Source organism: Ipomoea triloba, chromosome 2 (assembly GCF_003576645.1).
Source record: "Ipomoea triloba cultivar NCNSP0323 chromosome 2, ASM357664v1".
In the NCBI taxonomy this organism is placed as follows: Eukaryota; Viridiplantae; Streptophyta; class Magnoliopsida; order Solanales; family Convolvulaceae; genus Ipomoea; species Ipomoea triloba.
In genome coordinates this window covers 10,887,691-10,907,348 of record NC_044917.1, presented here as the reverse complement: position 1 = coordinate 10,907,348, position 19,658 = coordinate 10,887,691, and the positions used below count along the sequence as shown (strand labels likewise).

Genomic DNA, 19,658 nt, shown 5'->3' with positions numbered 1-19,658 from the left:
TCCAAATGGTCACTGCCATGCTTCTGGAAAACCAAAACTCGTTTCAATCATCGCCATGGAAATGCGTTCAAGAAACCTCTTTCTTTATTCTCTTTTCTTGCTTCTCTTCAACCCCACTGTCTCTCAGAACTTCACCTTCGATTTCCCATCTTTCAATCCCACAAACCTCACTCTTCTCGGAGACTCACACGTCAAAGACGGCGTTCTAAGCCTCACCAGAAGGTCACGAGCCCCATCTTCAAGCTCCGGCTCCGCCTTGTACAAAAACCCAATCCGTTTCTTTGACAAACACGCCGCTTCTTTCTCCACAAGATTCACCTTTCGGATTGAGAGCGTGAATGCGTGGTCATCTGGGGGCGGATTCTCCTTCTTCCTCTCCCCTGAAAATCACACTTTGGGGAGCCCCGGAGGGTTCTTGGGGCTCATGGACTCGACCCAGATCACCAAGAACAGATTTGTGGCGGTTGAGTTTGATACGGAGCAAGATTTGCAATTTGATGATCCTGATGAGAATCACGTGGGGTTGGATATAGACACAATTGTGTCTGTCAAGACCGGAAGTGCAATGCCGGGTGGGATTAATCTCAAGAGTGGATTTTCAACCACTGCTTGGATTGATTACTATAGCCCGGAGAAAATTGAGGTTTTCTTGAGTTACTCCACTCTCAAGCCTCAAACCCCTGTAATGGAGGTGGAAATAGACCTCTCTGGTTACCTCAATGATTCCATGTTTCTTGGCTTTTCGGCCTCGGCTGAGAGGAGCACCGAGCAGCATTTCATCCACAATTGGAGTTTCCAAATTTCTGGAATCACTGCTCCGGCACCAACAATTCATTCCCACAATCTGGACTCTGATTCCCCTGTTCCAGGGAGACAGCAATTCCAGGTTTTTTTAATATTGGTTCTTGGAATTTGTGGCGCAGCGTTCGTGTGCGCTGTTCTGCTGGTGTTTTGGTGGAGTTCGATGAAGAAAACGAAGCAAGAGGTCGCGAATACCGTGGATGATGCAGCAGAGGCTGTGGCAGAGTCCTGCAGACAATTCAGTTACAAGGAGCTAAGATCAGCCACTAGAGGGTTCAGCTCCAAGAACATAATTGGCCAGGGAGCTTTGGGCACTGTCTACAAGGCCTGTTTTAGGGGTTCAGATAACATAGCAGCAGTGAAAAGATTGAAACACTCCCGGGCCGAATTTGTAGCTGAATTGTCCACTATAGCTAGGTTGAGCCACAGAAATCTCCTCAGGCTCCAAGGATGGTGTGCTGAGAAAGGGGAATTCCTTGTTGTGTATGACTATATGCCCAATGGGAGTCTCGACAAGGCTCTATACCGAGAAACCGGGGAGGAAACGTCTCTGAAATGGCCTCACAGGTACAACATTGCAGTGGGGTTAGCCTCAGTCCTCACATACTTACACCAAGAGCAAGAATCCAATCAACAGGTGATTCACAGTGACTTGAAGCCCAGCAATGTGATGCTGGACTCGAGCTATACCCCGAGGCTCGGGGATTTTGGGCTGTCGTGGCTGATGGATCACGACAAGAACCCCACGGGAACAATGGGGTACGTGGCTCCCGAGTATGTTCTGTACGGGCAAGCAACTGAGGAGAGCGATGTTTACAGCTACGGGGTCGTGGCCCTAGAAGTGGCTTGTGGGAGGAGGCCTGGTAAGGGCAAGAAAATGGAGGGTTTGGTGGATTGGGTGTGGAGGCTTCACTATGAAGGGAGGATAATTGAAGCAGCAGATAGGAGATTGAATGGGGAATTCAGTGAAGATGAGATGAGGAAAGTTTTGCTTGTGGGACTTAGCTGTGCTAACCCTGACAGCACTGAAAGGCCTTCCATGAAAAGAGTGTTGCAGACACTAATGAATGAGGTTGAGACTATGGTGGTTCCCAGGATAAAGCCTACTCTCACTTTCTCTAACACTCTGCTTCTTAGGACTAATGAGATCTTGTCAGATGATGAAAAGAGTGGATTCCTGGAAATCAATTTGAGGTCAGATTCGATTGAAGAGGAAAGAGATGTAGCTGTTTAATGTTCTTCTTGGTTTTGCTCATTTCTATTGTTTTCATCACTATTCCTAAGGCAATTTAGTTTGTGTTGAGTTCAAATTCTTGTTTGTCACCCTCTTTGGTAACCTTTGGTTTCAACTAAACCTGCATGGGTTGATGTGTCTATGTCAAAATGTACAATGGAGAAGAAGCATATGCCAACCATGTTTTTTTTTTTCTTCCTTCTCACAAGTGGAATTGAGATTTTGGTGAAGGAGCCATTTTTTTTTGGATACATCAGACTCCGAGCTTAAACCAGTCTAATCATAAATCCCAGAACCTTGTCGTTGAGTTGTGCACAAGGGTTCCATCTCCACAATCCCACCATGTTTTTAGAGTGCTGACTTTAAGTTAGGTGGTCGACCACTTGAGCTAGTCCTGAAGAAGTCATTATTTTATCACCTCGGGAAAAAAAGTATGAGATTCTAACAAAACAATAGAGAGGACTTGACAAAGAAACCATTATTTAGCAATCTTTAAAGAAAAGTATGGAATTTTTTTTACCAAAATACGATAGAGTTGAATATGTGTGTGCAAAAAAACTACTCATAAATGGGTGTCAATTTTATAATCTAATAGTGTGCATGCACAATACAATATAGATACACCACTAATTTGAGAAAATTAATTTTTTTAAGAAAAATTTTAAATTCGAGTCTTGTGAATAAAATCGTTCATATTATATCCAAGCATAACTTAGATCAGATAGAGATATTTACTAAGGGTACTAAAGATTTTCTTAGTTAATCAAGAAAGCATGTAGACCTCATCAAGAGAGCAAATAAGGAGATGAAGATATATGTGTGCACATAGCCAATTTAATAGAAGATGGTAAATATTATTAATATAAAGATGTGTTATCATCAAATTAGCATTAAATATAGAAATAAAATATCTATATAGACTATATATTCCACATAATAATAATAATAATAATAATAATAATAATAATAATAACAACTACTCGAGAAGCAAGTTGACTAGTGCCTTTGAAGTTTGACTTTCAGGACAAATTGACAGAGTCAAAAAGGTTAAATAACTGACTGATCCCACTCCCCCCATTCTCCCCACCTTCTGCAAAATAACTAACATAACTGCCATGGAATACGCTTTCCACTTCCCTCTTTTCTCCATCTATATAAACTCACCTCATATCTCTCATTCCTTTACTACATTACATTGCTCTTCACACTCCAAAGATCTTCACAACCCAGAAGAGAAAAAAATGGCTTTTCTCGCATCAGGTTTCCCCACACTAATTGAGAAAGCTCTCTTCACCACCCTTCTCCTGACTTCCATGGCTGCTGTCCCGGTTTCTTCCTTCCAGTTTGAGGTTGGCGGCGAAAATGGTTGGGCAAAACCTACTGGGAACGAGTCCGAGACTTACAACGAATGGGCAATTCAAAACCGGTTTCGAATTGGAGATACCCTTTGTCAGTTTCTATATATCTAAGCTAAGACATTTGACATAAGACAAAATACTATGTTTAATGTTGCTGATGTTTTTTTTTTGTTTTGTTTTGTTTTGTGTTTTTTTTTTTTTTTGGGTCAAGATTTCAAGTACCAAGATGACTCTGTGCTGGAAGTGAGCTATGCTGATTATACAAACTGTGATGTTTCAAATCCAGTTGTGAAATTTGATGATGGGGAGACAGTTTTCGAGTTCAGGCGCTCTGGTTTGTTTTTCTTCATTAGCGGGAGGCGAGGCCACTGCAATGCTGGCCAGAAACTGATTGTCCGTGTGCTGCACCCGTCTGAGGCTGTGTCTGCTGCAGGGCCTGCACCCTCCCCAGGCCCTGCAGCAGCCCGGGGTGGCGATGAATGGGACCCCCACAACTTAGGACCGCCCCCGGGGCACAATTCTACTTCCAAGCTCTCTGTTGCTTCTTACTTCATTACTGCCCTGGGAGGAGTTCTGGTGTTTCTCTATTTGCTCATGTAGTGTAGGTTCAGTTTTGTTTGGTTGGTGTTGTTCTTTAGTTTGTTTCAGACATTTTTATGTGGCACTTTGGCTTCATAGTTCATTCAATTCTTTCTGGGTAGTTTTTCTTTCTAGGGCATTTCATATTGAACAATGAATCTTTGTGTTGGTGCTTTGTTTTATTGATGATAATAAATTTCAGTTTCTTATGCAATTGTGGGATTGATTCTAGCTTTGAGAAGCCAAGAATGACAGAACAAAGAACATGATTTAGGTACCAAATCTTGTTGTTCTCCAACCTTTTACATTGTACAGAGTTTCAAATCAAGTATAACATATCTTAGAATGAAAACAAAAAATTCTATTAAAAAACAAAGGAGGGATTAGGGATTATATACAGCTCTGGGCAAAAGTTGTGTGTTTTTCATCTTCTATCATTTCCTCTTCTCTATTAGCCTTTGAAACTTCACATACTCCTTTGGTTCGTATGGCTTCGGCCTGATCTGCAAATAAGACTTTCGAAAGGGATGAACTGCAAATTTGTCTGTATACTTCATAGTTTGCAGCATGTGTGCAACCACCCTCGAGAAGTCTCGAGAGAGGATGCAAAACTGATATTGGATCATTGCTCCTCCCTAAAGTTTCGATCGTGTCAAGGAATGCGGTAGCCATTTCTGTTTTGCTGAACTGAACAAAGGCAGAAGTTTTATCTATGAAGTAGATGGAAGGAGCTGAATTGTGACCAAAAACTCTTGATATGCAATCTCTAATGTCAGATGGTTTTAGATTAGATGGTAAGCCCCACAACAGAACAATGTTTTTAAACAGAATTTCCCCGGACTGACTTTTGAGATTGCTAGAGGCCGAACTGTCTGTATTCCGCTTTCCAGTTCTCAGATCAATGATGTCTCCGCTAACCCAACTAAGATAGAGAAGATTCATGTAATTTTGAAGTTTCTTTTCGTCAGCTAGGCCAAGTGGGGGTGAATTCGTCTTGAAATCAACTCCCAGATGACTGCATGCTTGAGCAAATACGCATCCTGTCATAAATGCATCATAGCCGGCCTCATGTTTTGCCCCAGAGTTCCAGTTCAAGGACCTGGGAATATGAAGTTTAGTTACAGAAGAAGCATTATATCTTTTAGTATCAATAGGGAAAGACAAGATAACAATCAGAATACGAGTTGCTATTGGTAACCGGGCATTCAAGCAGAAAGGAATTCCAGAGAGAACGAGTAAAATATATGTATTGGGGAAGCAAACCTCTTCTCATCCACTTGAACCTCCACCTTAACGTGAAATTTATCAGCCAAACTATAGCCTTTAACACCCGATGCAATTCCAGGACAAAGAGAAGCAAATGCTTTAGATAATGAAGTGCTGCTTTTCTTCATCGGAGACTGAAAAGAATCATTTGCGTTCAAGAGTACTTTTGTGTCAATTATGTGTGGAAAGTAGTTTTGGAGAGACGTGGCATATTCTTCAGCAGTCCAAGGGAGTGGGCCAATGAATTTGTTATGTATATGAGCAAAGTCTGTATAATAGAAACAAAGCTATAATGGTCAATGTACACCAACAATAATAACAATAGCAGTACTTATAACTCGAGGATCATTTTACCAAGAAAGCAGTTGTGACCAACAACCAGTTTCTTCTCAGAGGAAAGGAGATCAATAACATTTCGAAACCCCACAGCAGCTTTTACTTTCCTTTGTCCTTCTTTAAGAATGCAGTCCTTTACTTCCTTCTACAAAATATCAAGATACAAATAGATTTGATTAGATAATGCTCAAGAAACTCACCAGACAAAGATATAATTTCTCTGCATGACCATTTTTAGCTTCTTCATACTTGAGAAAAATTCTAGGGTTCAAGGTGACTTGATATTATAAAATAATTAATATTTCAACAGTTTGAAGAAATAAAAACCATGGTGAAGATGAGAATGATTTGAAGTAAAAATCATCACAAAAAAAATAACTTTAGCTCTTATTGTCAGTGTAAAAAAAAAAAAGTCAAACTAGTACACAGAGCTCCCACATCATAATTCATAAGAAAAAAGTTTGTTTCAAAGCTTTGAAACTGTGGCCTAATGGTCAAGTCGTCAAGGGGTGAACCTTTAACTCCGCCATACTTATACAGCTATACATATGTATATATGTATACACATACATGTCTATGTACATATATACACGCACAGCACACTGACACACATATTTTTCTAAAGATTAGTCATACAGAAACTGTTGATAGCATAAAGCATCTCGATTCAACATATAGGATCAAGATTGGGTCATACCATAAGCAAATCCCTGTCATCTTCGGAATCTATATAAACAACCAATTGCTGTGGACACAGAGTTTCATCATCAGTGACACGAACAAATGCAAGATCTTTGAAATGCTTTTCTGTGACCTACACAATTCACTAGTCATCAAAAGTACAGAACACATTCAATCAAACTAGTATAGAACTCAAGACTTTGAAAAAAATATTTGCCCAAATTCGTAATCATCATTGTCTTGGTTATAAATGAACAGATTTTAAATCCAACTGAAAAAGTTACCAATTGGATCAACTTTTTCTGGTGAGAAGTAAATCCACTAAGCACAACGGCTGGGCGCATTTTGAAGAAAATTGTCTGAAATCTCTGGTCTGAATTATTTGGAGTCTGTTGGAATTCGGAACTACTATTCCTATCCTGTAACAGCCCATCACGCCAATCACGGATCTTGATTTTCATTCGCTCAGCAAATAGAACATCTGCCATCCTAGCATATTGCAAGTCTCCAACTTCCTTTAAGCTGGACAACGAATCAGAAGATTCATCCGTGTAGATAGAATTTAAGCGTTCCAATGCTATTGTTTCTTGGTTTCTGGATAAATACGAGATCCCTGATATCATAGAAACGACAACATCTCAAAAATTAGCAACAATTTGGGTTATTGCAAATATAATTCAGCAAAATCTAGAGCTTACTAATTTCACATAATCTAAAGATATATACTCCAGTGTCCTACAGTCACCGGCCCCACCTCAAAGTAAAGAAGGGAACAATAGACTTCTTAGTATGCCCTAAAGGAACTAAACCTTCTCTATTAGAATATACTAATAAATTATCCAGTATCTGGTGTTAATTGAAAAATATATTGTAACTGACCAAGTCAACTAGTAACTGATCTAATCTTGCAAAATCATTCACTGGGATTGTGTAAAGAGAGTACAAACATGTTTGAGAGAGCAGTAAATACCTTCACTTATGCATGTATTAAAATCAAACTGGTACTTGGCCAAGAAATCGAGTGACGTTGTCTGGCATAAGAACTCATAAGATTGGTCATTTCCTGGAATTTCTTGCCGAGGAAATATGTAAAAGTTGTGTCTGAGAAAGAGAGAATTAGAGTTTAGTAATTCTCTAGTCAAAACATCAATTTTGTCAAAAGGCAAGCAGAAACAAACTTTTTTCATTCTAATTCTGCAATTCTTTACATAAGCATCTTTCTAGACAGAGGATGCTGCTTTCTATTCTATCCTTCAGCTTTTCTGAAATGATGCAAAGGTTTCCAATCCTTTCTTAATTTTTTAAAAAGAAAAGATTACTCCTTTCTTTGAAAATTCATGTTGTTTAAACTGACATTTAGCTTCCTATCAAAATGTCTTGAAACAATACATTAAATTACACCCCCCAAAAAAAAAAAAATTTCTTAGCATCTTAACTTAAAAACTTGCTACATTTCTATTGCAATAATTTTCCCATTTTACTTTTTTTTTTTCTTTACTGAAAAAATGGAATAATAATACAAATGAACTCATCATGTACTGCAATTAATAAGAAAAGAAATTGAACGGTAGCAGTAGAAATCACAGTGACATACGGATGAGCAATGAAGAAGTGTTGGACAGAGTCCCATCGGAAGGGGCAAACGCCGAACTGAACGACGGCGAACTTCTCGGCGGAGTCCTTGACTTTGAGGTAGCGAATGTCGTAGCGGTCAAGGTCGAATGACTCTCTCCAGGGGGCGCTGGTAACTCCGGTCATTTCCAAGTCGATGGCGACGAAGTCGGCGGCCTTGATGAGGCCACGCAAATCTTCGAGCGCCGATTCGAAGTTGGAGCTTGTAACATTCTTGAGAGAGAAGGCCGAAGAGCAAAGAGCGCGGGAGAAGGAGGTGAGCCCCGCGTGAGGAGCTGAGATTAGGGCCTTAGATAAAGCCCTAATCATCCACTGTTTCTTCATCCTCTCTTCTTCTTCTTCTTCATGCTCGGCTCGTCAAAAGCGTGATTATGTTATCTGGGGAAGAAGAAGAAATAAGAGTTGCAGCAAATGGACTGAACAAATTAGCCCAATCCATTTTCTAGCCTGCTAAGAGTATATTTCTACCATCCTTATACCGTGGACTAGGATACTGCAGACCCTAGTTATAAACAATGTAGTTTTAAATTCTAAATTTTATAGTGACGGTTTGCTGTTCAATTTATATTACAGATTTTTTTTTTTACTGAAAAACATGTACATGTGTTTTGTGTTATGCATTTATGTGTCTCACGTTATATAATTCTGTACCTTAAATAAAATAAATATAACATGCGTTTTTGTACCTTGTGTTATGTATTTTTGTGTCTTATATTATACATTTTTGTATCTTATGTTATGCAATTTTGTACCATAAAAGAATATTGATTATGCACTTGAACTAAAGTAAATATAAAATATGTGTGTGTCTTGTGTTATGCAATTTTGATGTGCGAGTGTGACCGATTTTCACTTGAAGGGGTTTTTGATTTGAAATTTTTTTACTTATTTTGCTAACAATCTTTCTCATGTTTTGCCATATCTCATTGTTATAATATCTTTGTTATATGTGGTAATATATGTTGTAGCCTTGTAGGACACTACTAGATTGACTGTATTATTAGTCACATTTGAGATGTGGGTGTATAGTTGGTAGGGATATATGCGAGAGAATTAGAGGATAAAATGATATACATTTTTTAGTTTAACTTTATTGGATTTTTAAATCTCTCTCTTTTTACTATTAATTTTAACAATTTTATTCACAAAAAAAAAAAAAAAAAGAGATCAAATTTACCTTTTTAATAACGTAACAAAATATGATTGATTACATCATATTTATACATCCATAATAATACATTAAATATTAATTTTATTCTTCAAAAAAAATATTAATTTTATTATAAAATAATTTGAAGATAAAAATGTTAAACATAGCGGGAGATTTTACTAATTATGTGGAAATAGTCCACCAAAGGAAGGAAAAAAAAAAGATTACATCATATTTATACATCCATAATACATTAAATATTAATTGTACTATAAAATAATTTGAAGATAAAAATGTTAAACATCGTCAATAGTATTAAAAAAAAAAAACATAATAAGGAGATTTTATTAATTATGTGAAAATAGTCCACCAAAGGAAAAAAAAAAGAAAAAAAAGAACATCCATAATACATTAAATATTAATTGTACTATAAAATAATTTGAAGATAAAAATGTTAAACATCGTCAATAGTATTAAAAAAAAAAAAAACATAATAAGGAGATTTTATTAATTATGTGAAAATAGTCCACCAAAGGAAAAAAAAAGAAAAAAAAGAAAAAAAAAAAAGCTCAGAGGCGCTGATGGTCGTCCGATTAAGTTCAGACAAGCTGTGGAGAACCAAATCACCACAAGGTCTCAGCTTCCGTCATTGCAACACAGAATGCACCAGCGGGGAATCGAACCCGGGTCTGTACCGTGGCAGGGTACTATTCTACCACTAGACCACTGGTGCTTCTCGTTTTAAGTCACTGAATTTCAAATAGTTATATAGTGGTGAATATAGATTACGATGCTAATGTTACAGATTGTTCAATAAATAAATTTTCAAAAAGGTTAAAATTGAAAATGATTGGATTGCCATAGTATTGGTCATCAGTTTTAGAAGTTATTTTGATTAGTTTTCAATTAATTATTAATCTTATTGATAGGGTGGAATATGTTTGCTGTTAAGTTTTCAATATAGTTTTGATATTTTAATTTGTTCAAAACATAAAATTATATCATCTTTAGCATTTTTTTTCTCTCGGAAGATTTCATGTTTATTGAATTTTAATTTTTAATTTTTTATTTCATCTATGAGATGTTGGGAAACAATTCTCGAAATACCCAAGAAAATGGACGAAATAGGAAAAAACCACTAAAACAAATATTACAAGGAATTCCACAAAATTCCAGGAATTTATGTTAAGGAGGGAATGTAGGTAGCAAGGTTTTCCACTTTAGAGGATGGAATGCCTCCAGACAAGAAAAGGGTTAGGGAGAAGAGAGAACCAAAGTTTAGAGGAAGGAAACGATGTTATTTCTTTGATAATCACTTTGCTGTCAAAAACGCCATTTATACAGCACACATAACTAATGAATTCCTACCAAGAAGCCTACATTATTACTTAACCACATGTAATCTAATAAAGTTGAAAGCAGAATAAGAATTTGTCAGAACTAGACAATTTAGGAGCAAATATAGTCCTTCAGTTTGCTAGGTGGTCTTACGATTCTCTTGCCACGTTCATGTTCCTCCTCTGCGGATGCATGGTCTGCTGATGCATGGTTTGTAACAATTTAAACCTACAGCAAAGGTTCGATAAACCTGGAATACAAGGGATGGGGAGAACGGACTTTTGGGGTAGTTGTAAGTACGAGTCGAGTTGCCTCTGTCCTTAAAACCTTATTTACCGCCTCCCGGGGTGCTGGAGCGTTGCGGTCTAGGTTTCCCAGGATAAAACGTACTACGATCCGCCGTTTGAGCACACGAACTTGGATCCGGCGAACGAGAACGTGGGATGAACACAGGTGGCTAGAACGAAGGAGGAGCAGAGTTTCGAGGAGGAAAACTGATTTTCGTTTTGTTGTTATAAATCTCCTGCTCAACCTGGAAATATATAGTAGAGGAAAGGATTAATGGCATTCAACATGGCATTCAATTCTGGCCTTGTAACCTCCTCTCCACTAACAGCACTTTAATCTGCCACTAACTCCCTATTTAACCACCACTAACAAGAGTTTAATCCTAGATGTTATTATTAGAATAAATACGAAATAAATTCTATAACATCTTGGATTGGTCTCCTGAACAGTCACGGTGGAAGGAGAAAGGTCGTTCCAGATTATAGCCTCCGAGAGGTTACTTTAGTTGCGCACAGTACGCCGTCCGCGAGACATCGAGAGATACCGCTAACGCGCGCTACTATCGCGACGCAACTATCGTTCGAGACATCGCATGTCTCGCGCGCTGGCAGTGCGCGAGACATCGCTGATGTCTCGAACCCAGGCGCGAGACTGATGTCTCGAAGTCGAGACATCACTTATGTCTCGACCCTGCCCAGCCTCGAGACATTGATGTCTCGAGCGCTGCGGCTCGGCTATGCCGCGAGACCACGTCTCGCGCGCTGCTGCGCACCTTCGAGAGGTCGCAGGCAGTGGTATGGAAAAATAGCTCGGAGTTTTGGCATAACTTAGCCCGCAGGTGCCGGCGCACACGAGTTCAAGCCTTTCGAACTCATTTTGGGATTTGATTTGCACCCCCCTGCGCGCGAGAGAGAGCATCTATGCCATACAAGTCAATGAGCTTAAGAAAGCCTCTTGTATATATAGTGGGTGAAATCTTCTTCCCAAACCAATGTGGGACAAATGCTTTTCCTTAATGGCACGTTTGGTTCACGGAATAGGCTTGAAATGGCATAGCATTCCCAGTAATAGGTCTATTCCTTCGTTTGCTAAACACTTTTATTCCCAGGAATATTGTTCCTAGGAATGGCCCATTCCCCCTACCGGAGGAATAGCTATTATTGGCTGCCCCTGGTATTAACCTATTCCTGAGTTCTCAGGAATAACTTTTATATTTTATTTCCTATTTTATCCTTTGTTTAACCCAAACTGTTATTTTTCTCTCTTTCTTTCTCTTTGCCAACGCCACCATCTGTTTCATTGTTAGCCTCATCGATTCGCCGGAAACTCGCAACACTGTCTCACGAAAAATCTGCAGGCCGCCAATCAACAATACGTTAAGGACCATCCATGCCATCTGCATCCATCATGCTGCAAGGAATCGACGAAGGTTTGGGAGAGATTTGGCAGGGAATCGCCGTAACATTATAATTTCTGGATGCAATCCTATTTGCGAAAGGTAGCCACCAGGAACGTAACCTTTGTCCTCAACCTCAAACAAAAAGCAATAAAAAAAACTAAGAAAATAAATATTCGTATGTTAACCACATACTATGTTTCAAACAGCAAGAAAAGACTAATTATTAATATATGTTATACTTAATATTATTTATTCTTGAGCAAATAGTAATATTAGGACTCTTGAATATCTGATCTTTTGTTGCAGGAAGACTCCTTGAAATAAGGAGAGACATCCATCTCAAACAAACTTCTTGAAAACTTCATAATTTATTCTTCTGAATATTATTAAATGTTGTTTAAAAAATTTTGTTATTTTATGAATATATTTTGTTTCATAATTTATAGATCATTCTTTTAATATTGTAATTACTCTAGAATAATATTTTATAAAAAAATTTATGCAATAATAATAATAATAATAATATATTTTGTATAAGGGTATTTATGTCTTTTAAACATATATTCCATTTCTATTCCTTCAACCAACCAAACGTTGAAATACAATTCCTAAAGTCTATTCCTTCAACGAACCAAACAATATAATACAATTCCTGTTGTATTCCTTACCTATTCCATTCCCTATAGAATAACATTCCTATTCCCTCCAAATTCATTCCGTGAACCAAACGTGCTGTAAAGCTTTTCCCACAATTTTCCATCTCAATGGGTCTACTTTGAGAACCAATTTCTCATTTACCCATTATCCATTTTGAGCGTATAATATATCGATCTCTTCGTCTCACTACGAAGAATCCGAATCCACTTTGACCCGACCCAAATCGAATGTGGATCCTACATATATTTATACCACAAAATGGCCACTTAAAATGCCATTTATTGCCATTTTTTCCAACAATCCCCCACATGAATGAAAATTGTTTTCGGGATAATTTTGGAAAACGGAAACAACTGTGTTCAACGGTTGATTCCTGCATAGCAGAGGTAGGTTTAACCCTTTGAACCTTGCCTTGTGAGATCTATATACCCTACTAGCTGTACGGTAGAACGCGATGTCTTTGAACCGACTGCCATTTGTGTAGACATTGACAAATCTCACACAGGAACCTTCCAACCACGTCCTGTTCTCATGACTGTGCCCATTTTGGTCGTGGGACACCTGCCTGGTTCTGCAAGAGTTTCTAAAGAATTGAGCCCAGTTCAATTCTCCTTTGAAGCGACCCACACTTCTCTCTCACATAGGTGATTCTTTCTCGAGTTTCCTGTAACTCAACACATGTTAATTGACTTTGCGCACTTAGCACAAACCAATTCAACAATCGAATCATTAAAGCACTAATGTGCTAGCCTCGATCGGGAGTCACTGTTTTAACGAGGAGTGGTAGGGATCGGAGACCCCCACAGTGACGCGCTCATTCCATAATTTAGTTGTCCCATTGAACCTAGGTGCCAGCTAGGTTGGGTATCCACTATGGAATTTTTATATACCAAGGGCTATAGACCCATTCCTCATATCAATTTCTCAACAACCAAAGGTTACCCTTTAGGTTAGCGGCCGCTACGTTGTCCTCTGACCTTATAATCAACAGAGACAACTCCCGTTGCGAGAAATTGTTTAATGGTATTATGTCTACGACTTATAAGTCTAGACTACCATACAACTCCATACTCAACCAATTTTTGGATTGACTATCGCAAAACAATAACATTGGAGGTATGAGTTTTCCAACTCGGGAACATTCTCAACAAGAATGGCATTACCATTCAACCTCTCGAGACACATGTGTCCTAAGGTTTTCAGCGTAGATTTCAACACGGATCTAGCTTTCACGAGAATTTCCACTTTTTGACTGACTATCCCGGCTCACATCAACCATGTAGCCTCTCACGGACTCAACGTCATTTAGATATCCGGTTAAGGTGCTATACTTTCCAAGTATGGCTGGATATCACACGTAGTGCAGTCCAAAATCATAAGTATACCAAAGGTATCTCATAATTTTCCAGTATTGCCTTCTAGTGCGTAGCACTAGGGCTACTCGTATTACTACAGAGTTTATAAACCGCAAGGCAATATTTGGCCAAATACAACACTTAGATACAATTGAACTTACCAATAATCGGAGTGTATTCTCATCGAGAAGTACAATCTTTGTGATTTTGGATAGTTAGTATCTAACGTTGTCCAAGCCACTTGATTATCATCCTTTTGCAAGGAATTAATCAACACAGTGAGATTGGCTTCACACGAGACCATCAGGTCTTCTCATGATTTTAATCCCGAAGATTTAAATCCGCCAATATCATATCTTTCACGTCAAATTTCCAATTTAACATGATTCTGGTAGACTTGGTCACTCGATTATTTTCTACCCACGATGAGTTTATCGTGTATAAACGCATAGCAACGTCACTATCTATCGTATACCATAGACATTTGTTACTTTGTTTATACTAAACTCGTTGGTTTATCATTGTATGATCGAAACATCACATGCCAATATTTCAGGCTTATTGTTTTTACCATACAAGGATTTTACCAAGTTACACACTTTCTTTCATAGCGAGGAACCAACAGAACCCTTAGGCCGTTCCTTGTTTATAAAGATAGTGGTTCATCCATTTGATGAACTTCCAAATCCCACGCAGTGGTTAAGGAGAGTGTCATCCTTATGGATTATTATTCTCACACGAGAGAATACACATTAAAGTAATTAAGGCACTCGCAAGTAATCTTCGATTACTAGCCTGTCCTTATACTTCAATGAAATTAACTGATTTTATCTTCCAACCCGATGATCCACCTAGGATCCAAAGGTTTTACAACCCGGAGGAAGAGCAACCAGTTCCGAAGTATGATTCTCTAAGATAGAATCTACTTCACATTATAGCCTCTTTTTGGTACAAGACCAAATTGCACCCTTCGAACCAACTACCACTAATCAGGAGATTAATTCTTAGAAAATGTATTGGATTTAACTTAAAGTTAATTCCGTAATGTTCAGAATTNGATTTAACTTAAAGTTAATTCCGTAATGTTCAGAATTATTTCCTTAATAGCTTGGCCGGTCACGAGAGGTGACTTTGTCCAATCACGAGAGGTAAACTTATTTTACTTCTCATGGACATCCGTAGAAAGCACAATTTCTACATCCATACGAGGCTTTATTTTCTAACAAGCCGTGTTAGAAAACCTGATCCATTTTCTAGTAAACAAGTTAGACTATGCATATCGCATTCTAACAAGTATGTCAGAAAATCGAACCACATGATTTTTCAATCCTTACCAAATCCATTCCATTTTCTAGTTAACAAGTTAGATTGTGGATATCGCATTCTAACATGTAAGTCAGAAAATCTGGATAATAGGATTTTCCAAATCATTACTCATTAGCTACGTCTAGCTATGAGTTCGGGTTTTAGGTCCTTCAATTGACCTTCACAGAAAAACCATCTTCTACGAACGATGAATTTCTGATTCGTTATATTCTTACGTACGTCCGAGACGTGGACTTTGAGTACTAAGAACAAACACATTTGGCAAGCCACCCCCACATTTCAAGTATCAACGGGATAGCTCAAACCTATCCACACTCGTAAGGAACCTTATCGAGTTACTTTGTAGGGAACTTTCGTAAAAGGTTTTTGCTTGTCCAAAAGACAATTGCCTCACCCCCACATTCTTGAGGTAGGCCCGAACATATCAACGTATTGATAATCGTGTTCGGTAGCATCGTTTGATTGAGGTGAATCCACATTATACTCTCAAGTATAATAACAACATAGAGATCACCCGAAGGTGTTTCTTGTTCACCACATCGATCGCCTTTAAACCGCATTAATACGACAATTAAATTGGTTTTCACTTTATTCTTATAAAGAATAATATACCGCAACAACGGTTTTGAAAGCAATAACCAACCTCTTCTCGCAAGGTATAGGCAGTGTCAAACTGCCCCTAACGATCACGAGAGGTGGAGGGGTAGCAACCTTCTGCAAGGTGCAGTTAAACCCCACGAGAGGTGATTGAATTACCTCTTCCCGGAAGACTAACATTCTTCCATATGCTTTCGTCTCAAATGATTGTGACAACCATTTCAACGCCCACTAGCTTGAGCTTTAATTCCATCTTTAATCCCGTTAAGCACTACAATTCGTGCCTTAACTAATAGATTAATCTTGGTATTAAACAAGCCATTTTGACGTTAGTGCCGTAGTGCACTATCCTAGTGAATTCAATTAGCCCTTAAAGCGCTAATAATACACTAGTCCGTTATTGTACGAAACACTATTACGTTGGTACGTTAGTGGTGTATCAAACCCACTTACCCAGTACTAAATACATTTTTCGTTAAGCGATTAAGCTTTAGAACAAATGTAAATATGTACTATAGCGTACCGAATTGCTAAATAAATAGCAACGAATTGAGCGTTTCCGTTAGTGCTACAACATTAGCACTTAAGCTCAATTCAACAGATTATTGACCCAACATTTCATCATTTGTCTCAAATTAATTTCACACTAGTAAAATTAGGAATTTCTGATCAAGTTAATTATAACACAATTAACGAGATCAAATCAACCAGAATTCCAACTAGTTGAATCAAACCATTACAATCGCATTAAGAATATCACTTAAAAATATTCGAAACAATTAAGTCGAAGTGCTAACGATTATAAGGTTATTTCAATTTTTGACAATTGATTTCCCATGAAATCTAGAACCGAGGTTCATTACGTGATTTCAACCATGCAACACACAAGTTACATTTCTTGTTGGTCATTAACCATATTAGCCTTTCTCAAACAAATGCTACATATGCACAAAGCATATAACATATTGAATCATACATCAAAATTATTTCACAAAATAATATGCATGTATATCGTGATTCAATACTTCTCAATGGAACATACATATTTTTAAAGCAATAAAAATATTACATGGATACTACTACAAATTTATTCGAATAAATTCAACTAGATAGGAGATTACATTGGAAATAAAACTTCCTAATCCCTATCTCGTAGTAGTCCATCACACCGTGTGCCTTGTTCCACTTGTTCAGCAGTCCACTCCCTCGGGGTGGTCTCATCACAGCACATCGGAATTCGGTTGTGACCTTCACTCGTCCAACCATCCACCGTACCCATTAATCCTAGCAAAGTTGTCTTCAACCTTTTCACCAGGATGACGGTTTGCATCGTAATGACCATTCACCTTCCTCACATAAACTAGTTCAGGTTTAAGCTTTCGCTTAACCTTCCCTTGATTATGATCGAAGTCATTGGTCACACTACCACAGTCCTCGGACCATGTAGTAATCACACCACTGGATCTTCCATGGCTATTAGCCGATCCATTTGGTACCGAAGGTACCTGCATCGTAGGAACATTTCCCGTGATGCCTACACCGTTCTGTGAACCAACATTCACCGGTGCTTGGGAATGTGTAACAACGTTGCCGTTCCCTCCTTTGTTGTTCACAACAACATCGTTACCGTTCTCGTCCCCGTTAGCAAACAAAGAAAGAGCTGGATTTTCCATTTCTCCGTGGTATTCGAGAATAGAAAAGGATATATAAGGTTTTAAGATTGTTGGGAAACAATTCTCGAAATACCCAAGAAAATGGACGAAATAGGAAAAACCACTAAAACAAATATTACAAGGAATTCCACAAAATTCCAGGAATTTAAACCTACAACAAAGGTTCGATAAACCTGGAATACAAGGAACGGGGAAAACGGACTTTTGGGGTAGTTGTAAGTACGAGTCGAGTTGCCTCTGTCCTTAAAACCTTATTTACTGCCTCCCGGGGTGCTGGAGCGTTGCGGTCTAGGTTTCCCAGTATAAAACGTACTACGATCCGCCGTTTGAGCACACAAACTTGGATCCGGCGAACGAGAACGTGGGATGAACACAGGTGGCTAGAACGAAGGAGGAGCAGAGTTTCGAGGAGGAAAACTGACTTTCGTCTTGTTGTTATAAATCTGCTGCTCAACCTAGAAATATATAGTAGAGGAAAGGATTAATGGCATTCAATTTTGGCCTTGTAACCTCCTCTCCACTAACAGCACTTTAATCTGCCACTAACTCCTTATTTAACCATCTTGGATTGGTCTCCTGAACAGTCACGGTGGAACCCCCGACCTCTTCAAAATATCCTGAACAGTTCCTGTAGGTTGAGCACCTTTTTCGAGGAAATATAGAATAGCCGGAACATTTAAATAAGTTTGATTCCTTATGGGATCATAAAAACCCAATTTCCGAAGATCTTTTCCTTCTCTTCGGGATCGAACATCAATTGCAACGATTCGATAGACGGCTCATTGGGATAGATGTAGACGAGCAACACCCCCCCTAGAAACGTATAGGAAGTTTTCTCCTCGTACGGCTCGAGAAAAATGAAGGATTTGAGGTTTTGCCTATGTATGAAATTTCTAAATTAGAACAAAAAATCAATTAGACTTTGATTTAATTTTTTGCTTCTTCCTTCATAATCATAAAAATGAAAAATAAATCATTCCTACTCTCATAACTCAAATTGGATAATTCTCAAATAAAAAGTTTTCGAAAATTTCATTTCTTGAGCGGTCTTTCCTCCCCTTATGCTTGTCTCGTTTAAAATCAAATGAATTTTGATTCTTCCGTCTGATCCAGTGATTGAGACAATTAAAACGGCGTTTGCTTGTTCTGGGATCCTTTGATAGTTTGTTTTGAATCATTGGGTTTAGACATTACTTCGGTGTTTCTTAAGACTTTCCTTTCAAAATGGCAGCAACATACCTTTTTTTATTTCTTTCTACCAAAGAATCCTACAGACGGTGGATTCCCGCATGATACACTTCGGATCGAAAAAGTTTGATCAAGTCTAATAACTTTTTGGAAACTTCCTCGAATTGGATTCTTTCTATATCGAAGATATGTTTACGAAGTTGTTCCAATTTATTGATTGGCATTAACCCTAGATCCCTGCCCCCCCAAAAAAAACTAACTACTCGAGCTTCATCATGAACTATTTCCATGAAAACCCAACAAGGGTTCTCGTGGAACAGAACAAATGATGTCGAGCCAAGAGCATCTTCATTCCTATATCAAATGGTGGATGTAACAATCCACAACGGATCGTGGCCTTCAAGTCGCACGTTGCTTTCTACCACATCGTTTCAAACGAAGTTTTACCATAACATTCCTATAACTTTAATTTGGAACCGGTATGGACTTGATTCAATTATGGAATCATGAATAGTCATAGGTTCTATTATTGGTTCGGTTGATGTGTAGACATCATGATCTATAAGTTTTCTCTATTTATATTTCTATATATAAATTCTATTTCTATATATAAAGAATTCTAGATAAATTAGTATTATAGATTAGATAGCTGGGGTAAAGATTTTTCTGAAGAAGTCTTAGCAAGATCCCTTCGGAAACATAATATCAATAATCTATATTCATATTTCAATATTTATTTGAAAAATTTGAATTTCAGAAATTGAAATTGTTTCATTTCATATTGTTTAACTCCGGAGTCA

General features: G+C 38.1%; 3 protein-coding genes and 1 non-coding gene across 4 annotated transcripts; 2 read left to right on the top strand and 2 right to left on the bottom strand.

Moving 5' to 3' along the window:
• The first annotated feature begins 55 nt into the window (after positions 1–55).
• On the top strand, positions 56–2,035 carry LOC116010743 (probable L-type lectin-domain containing receptor kinase S.7). The gene has a single exon (XM_031250257.1). The coding sequence runs from the start codon at positions 56–58 to the stop codon at positions 2,033–2,035; it is 1,980 nt and encodes a 659-aa protein (XP_031106117.1).
• A 1,241-nt stretch (positions 2,036–3,276) lies between these two features.
• Positions 3,277–4,095, top strand: LOC116010742 (early nodulin-like protein 1). The gene is made up of 2 exons (XM_031250256.1): positions 3,277–3,484; positions 3,605–4,095. Exons 1-2 carry the CDS (start codon positions 3,277–3,279, stop codon positions 3,991–3,993), a joined length of 597 nt encoding a protein of 198 aa, XP_031106116.1. The 3' UTR covers positions 3,994–4,095.
• Positions 4,096–4,221: 126 nt separating this feature from the next.
• On the bottom strand, positions 4,222–8,309 carry LOC116011196 (poly(A)-specific ribonuclease PARN). The gene is made up of 7 exons (XM_031250729.1): positions 7,850–8,309; positions 7,226–7,356; positions 6,540–6,868; positions 6,272–6,388; positions 5,593–5,719; positions 5,236–5,506; positions 4,222–5,071 (listed from the first exon to the last, which is right to left on the bottom strand). Exons 1-7 carry the CDS (start codon positions 8,209–8,211, stop codon positions 4,363–4,365), a joined length of 2,046 nt encoding a protein of 681 aa, XP_031106589.1. The 5' UTR covers positions 8,212–8,309; the 3' UTR covers positions 4,222–4,362.
• Positions 8,310–9,699: 1,390 nt separating this feature from the next.
• TRNAG-GCC lies at positions 9,700–9,770 on the bottom strand. Its single transcript has one exon. It is a non-coding gene; the product is annotated as a tRNA-Gly (tRNA).
• Between the last annotated feature and the right edge of the window lie 9,888 nt (positions 9,771–19,658).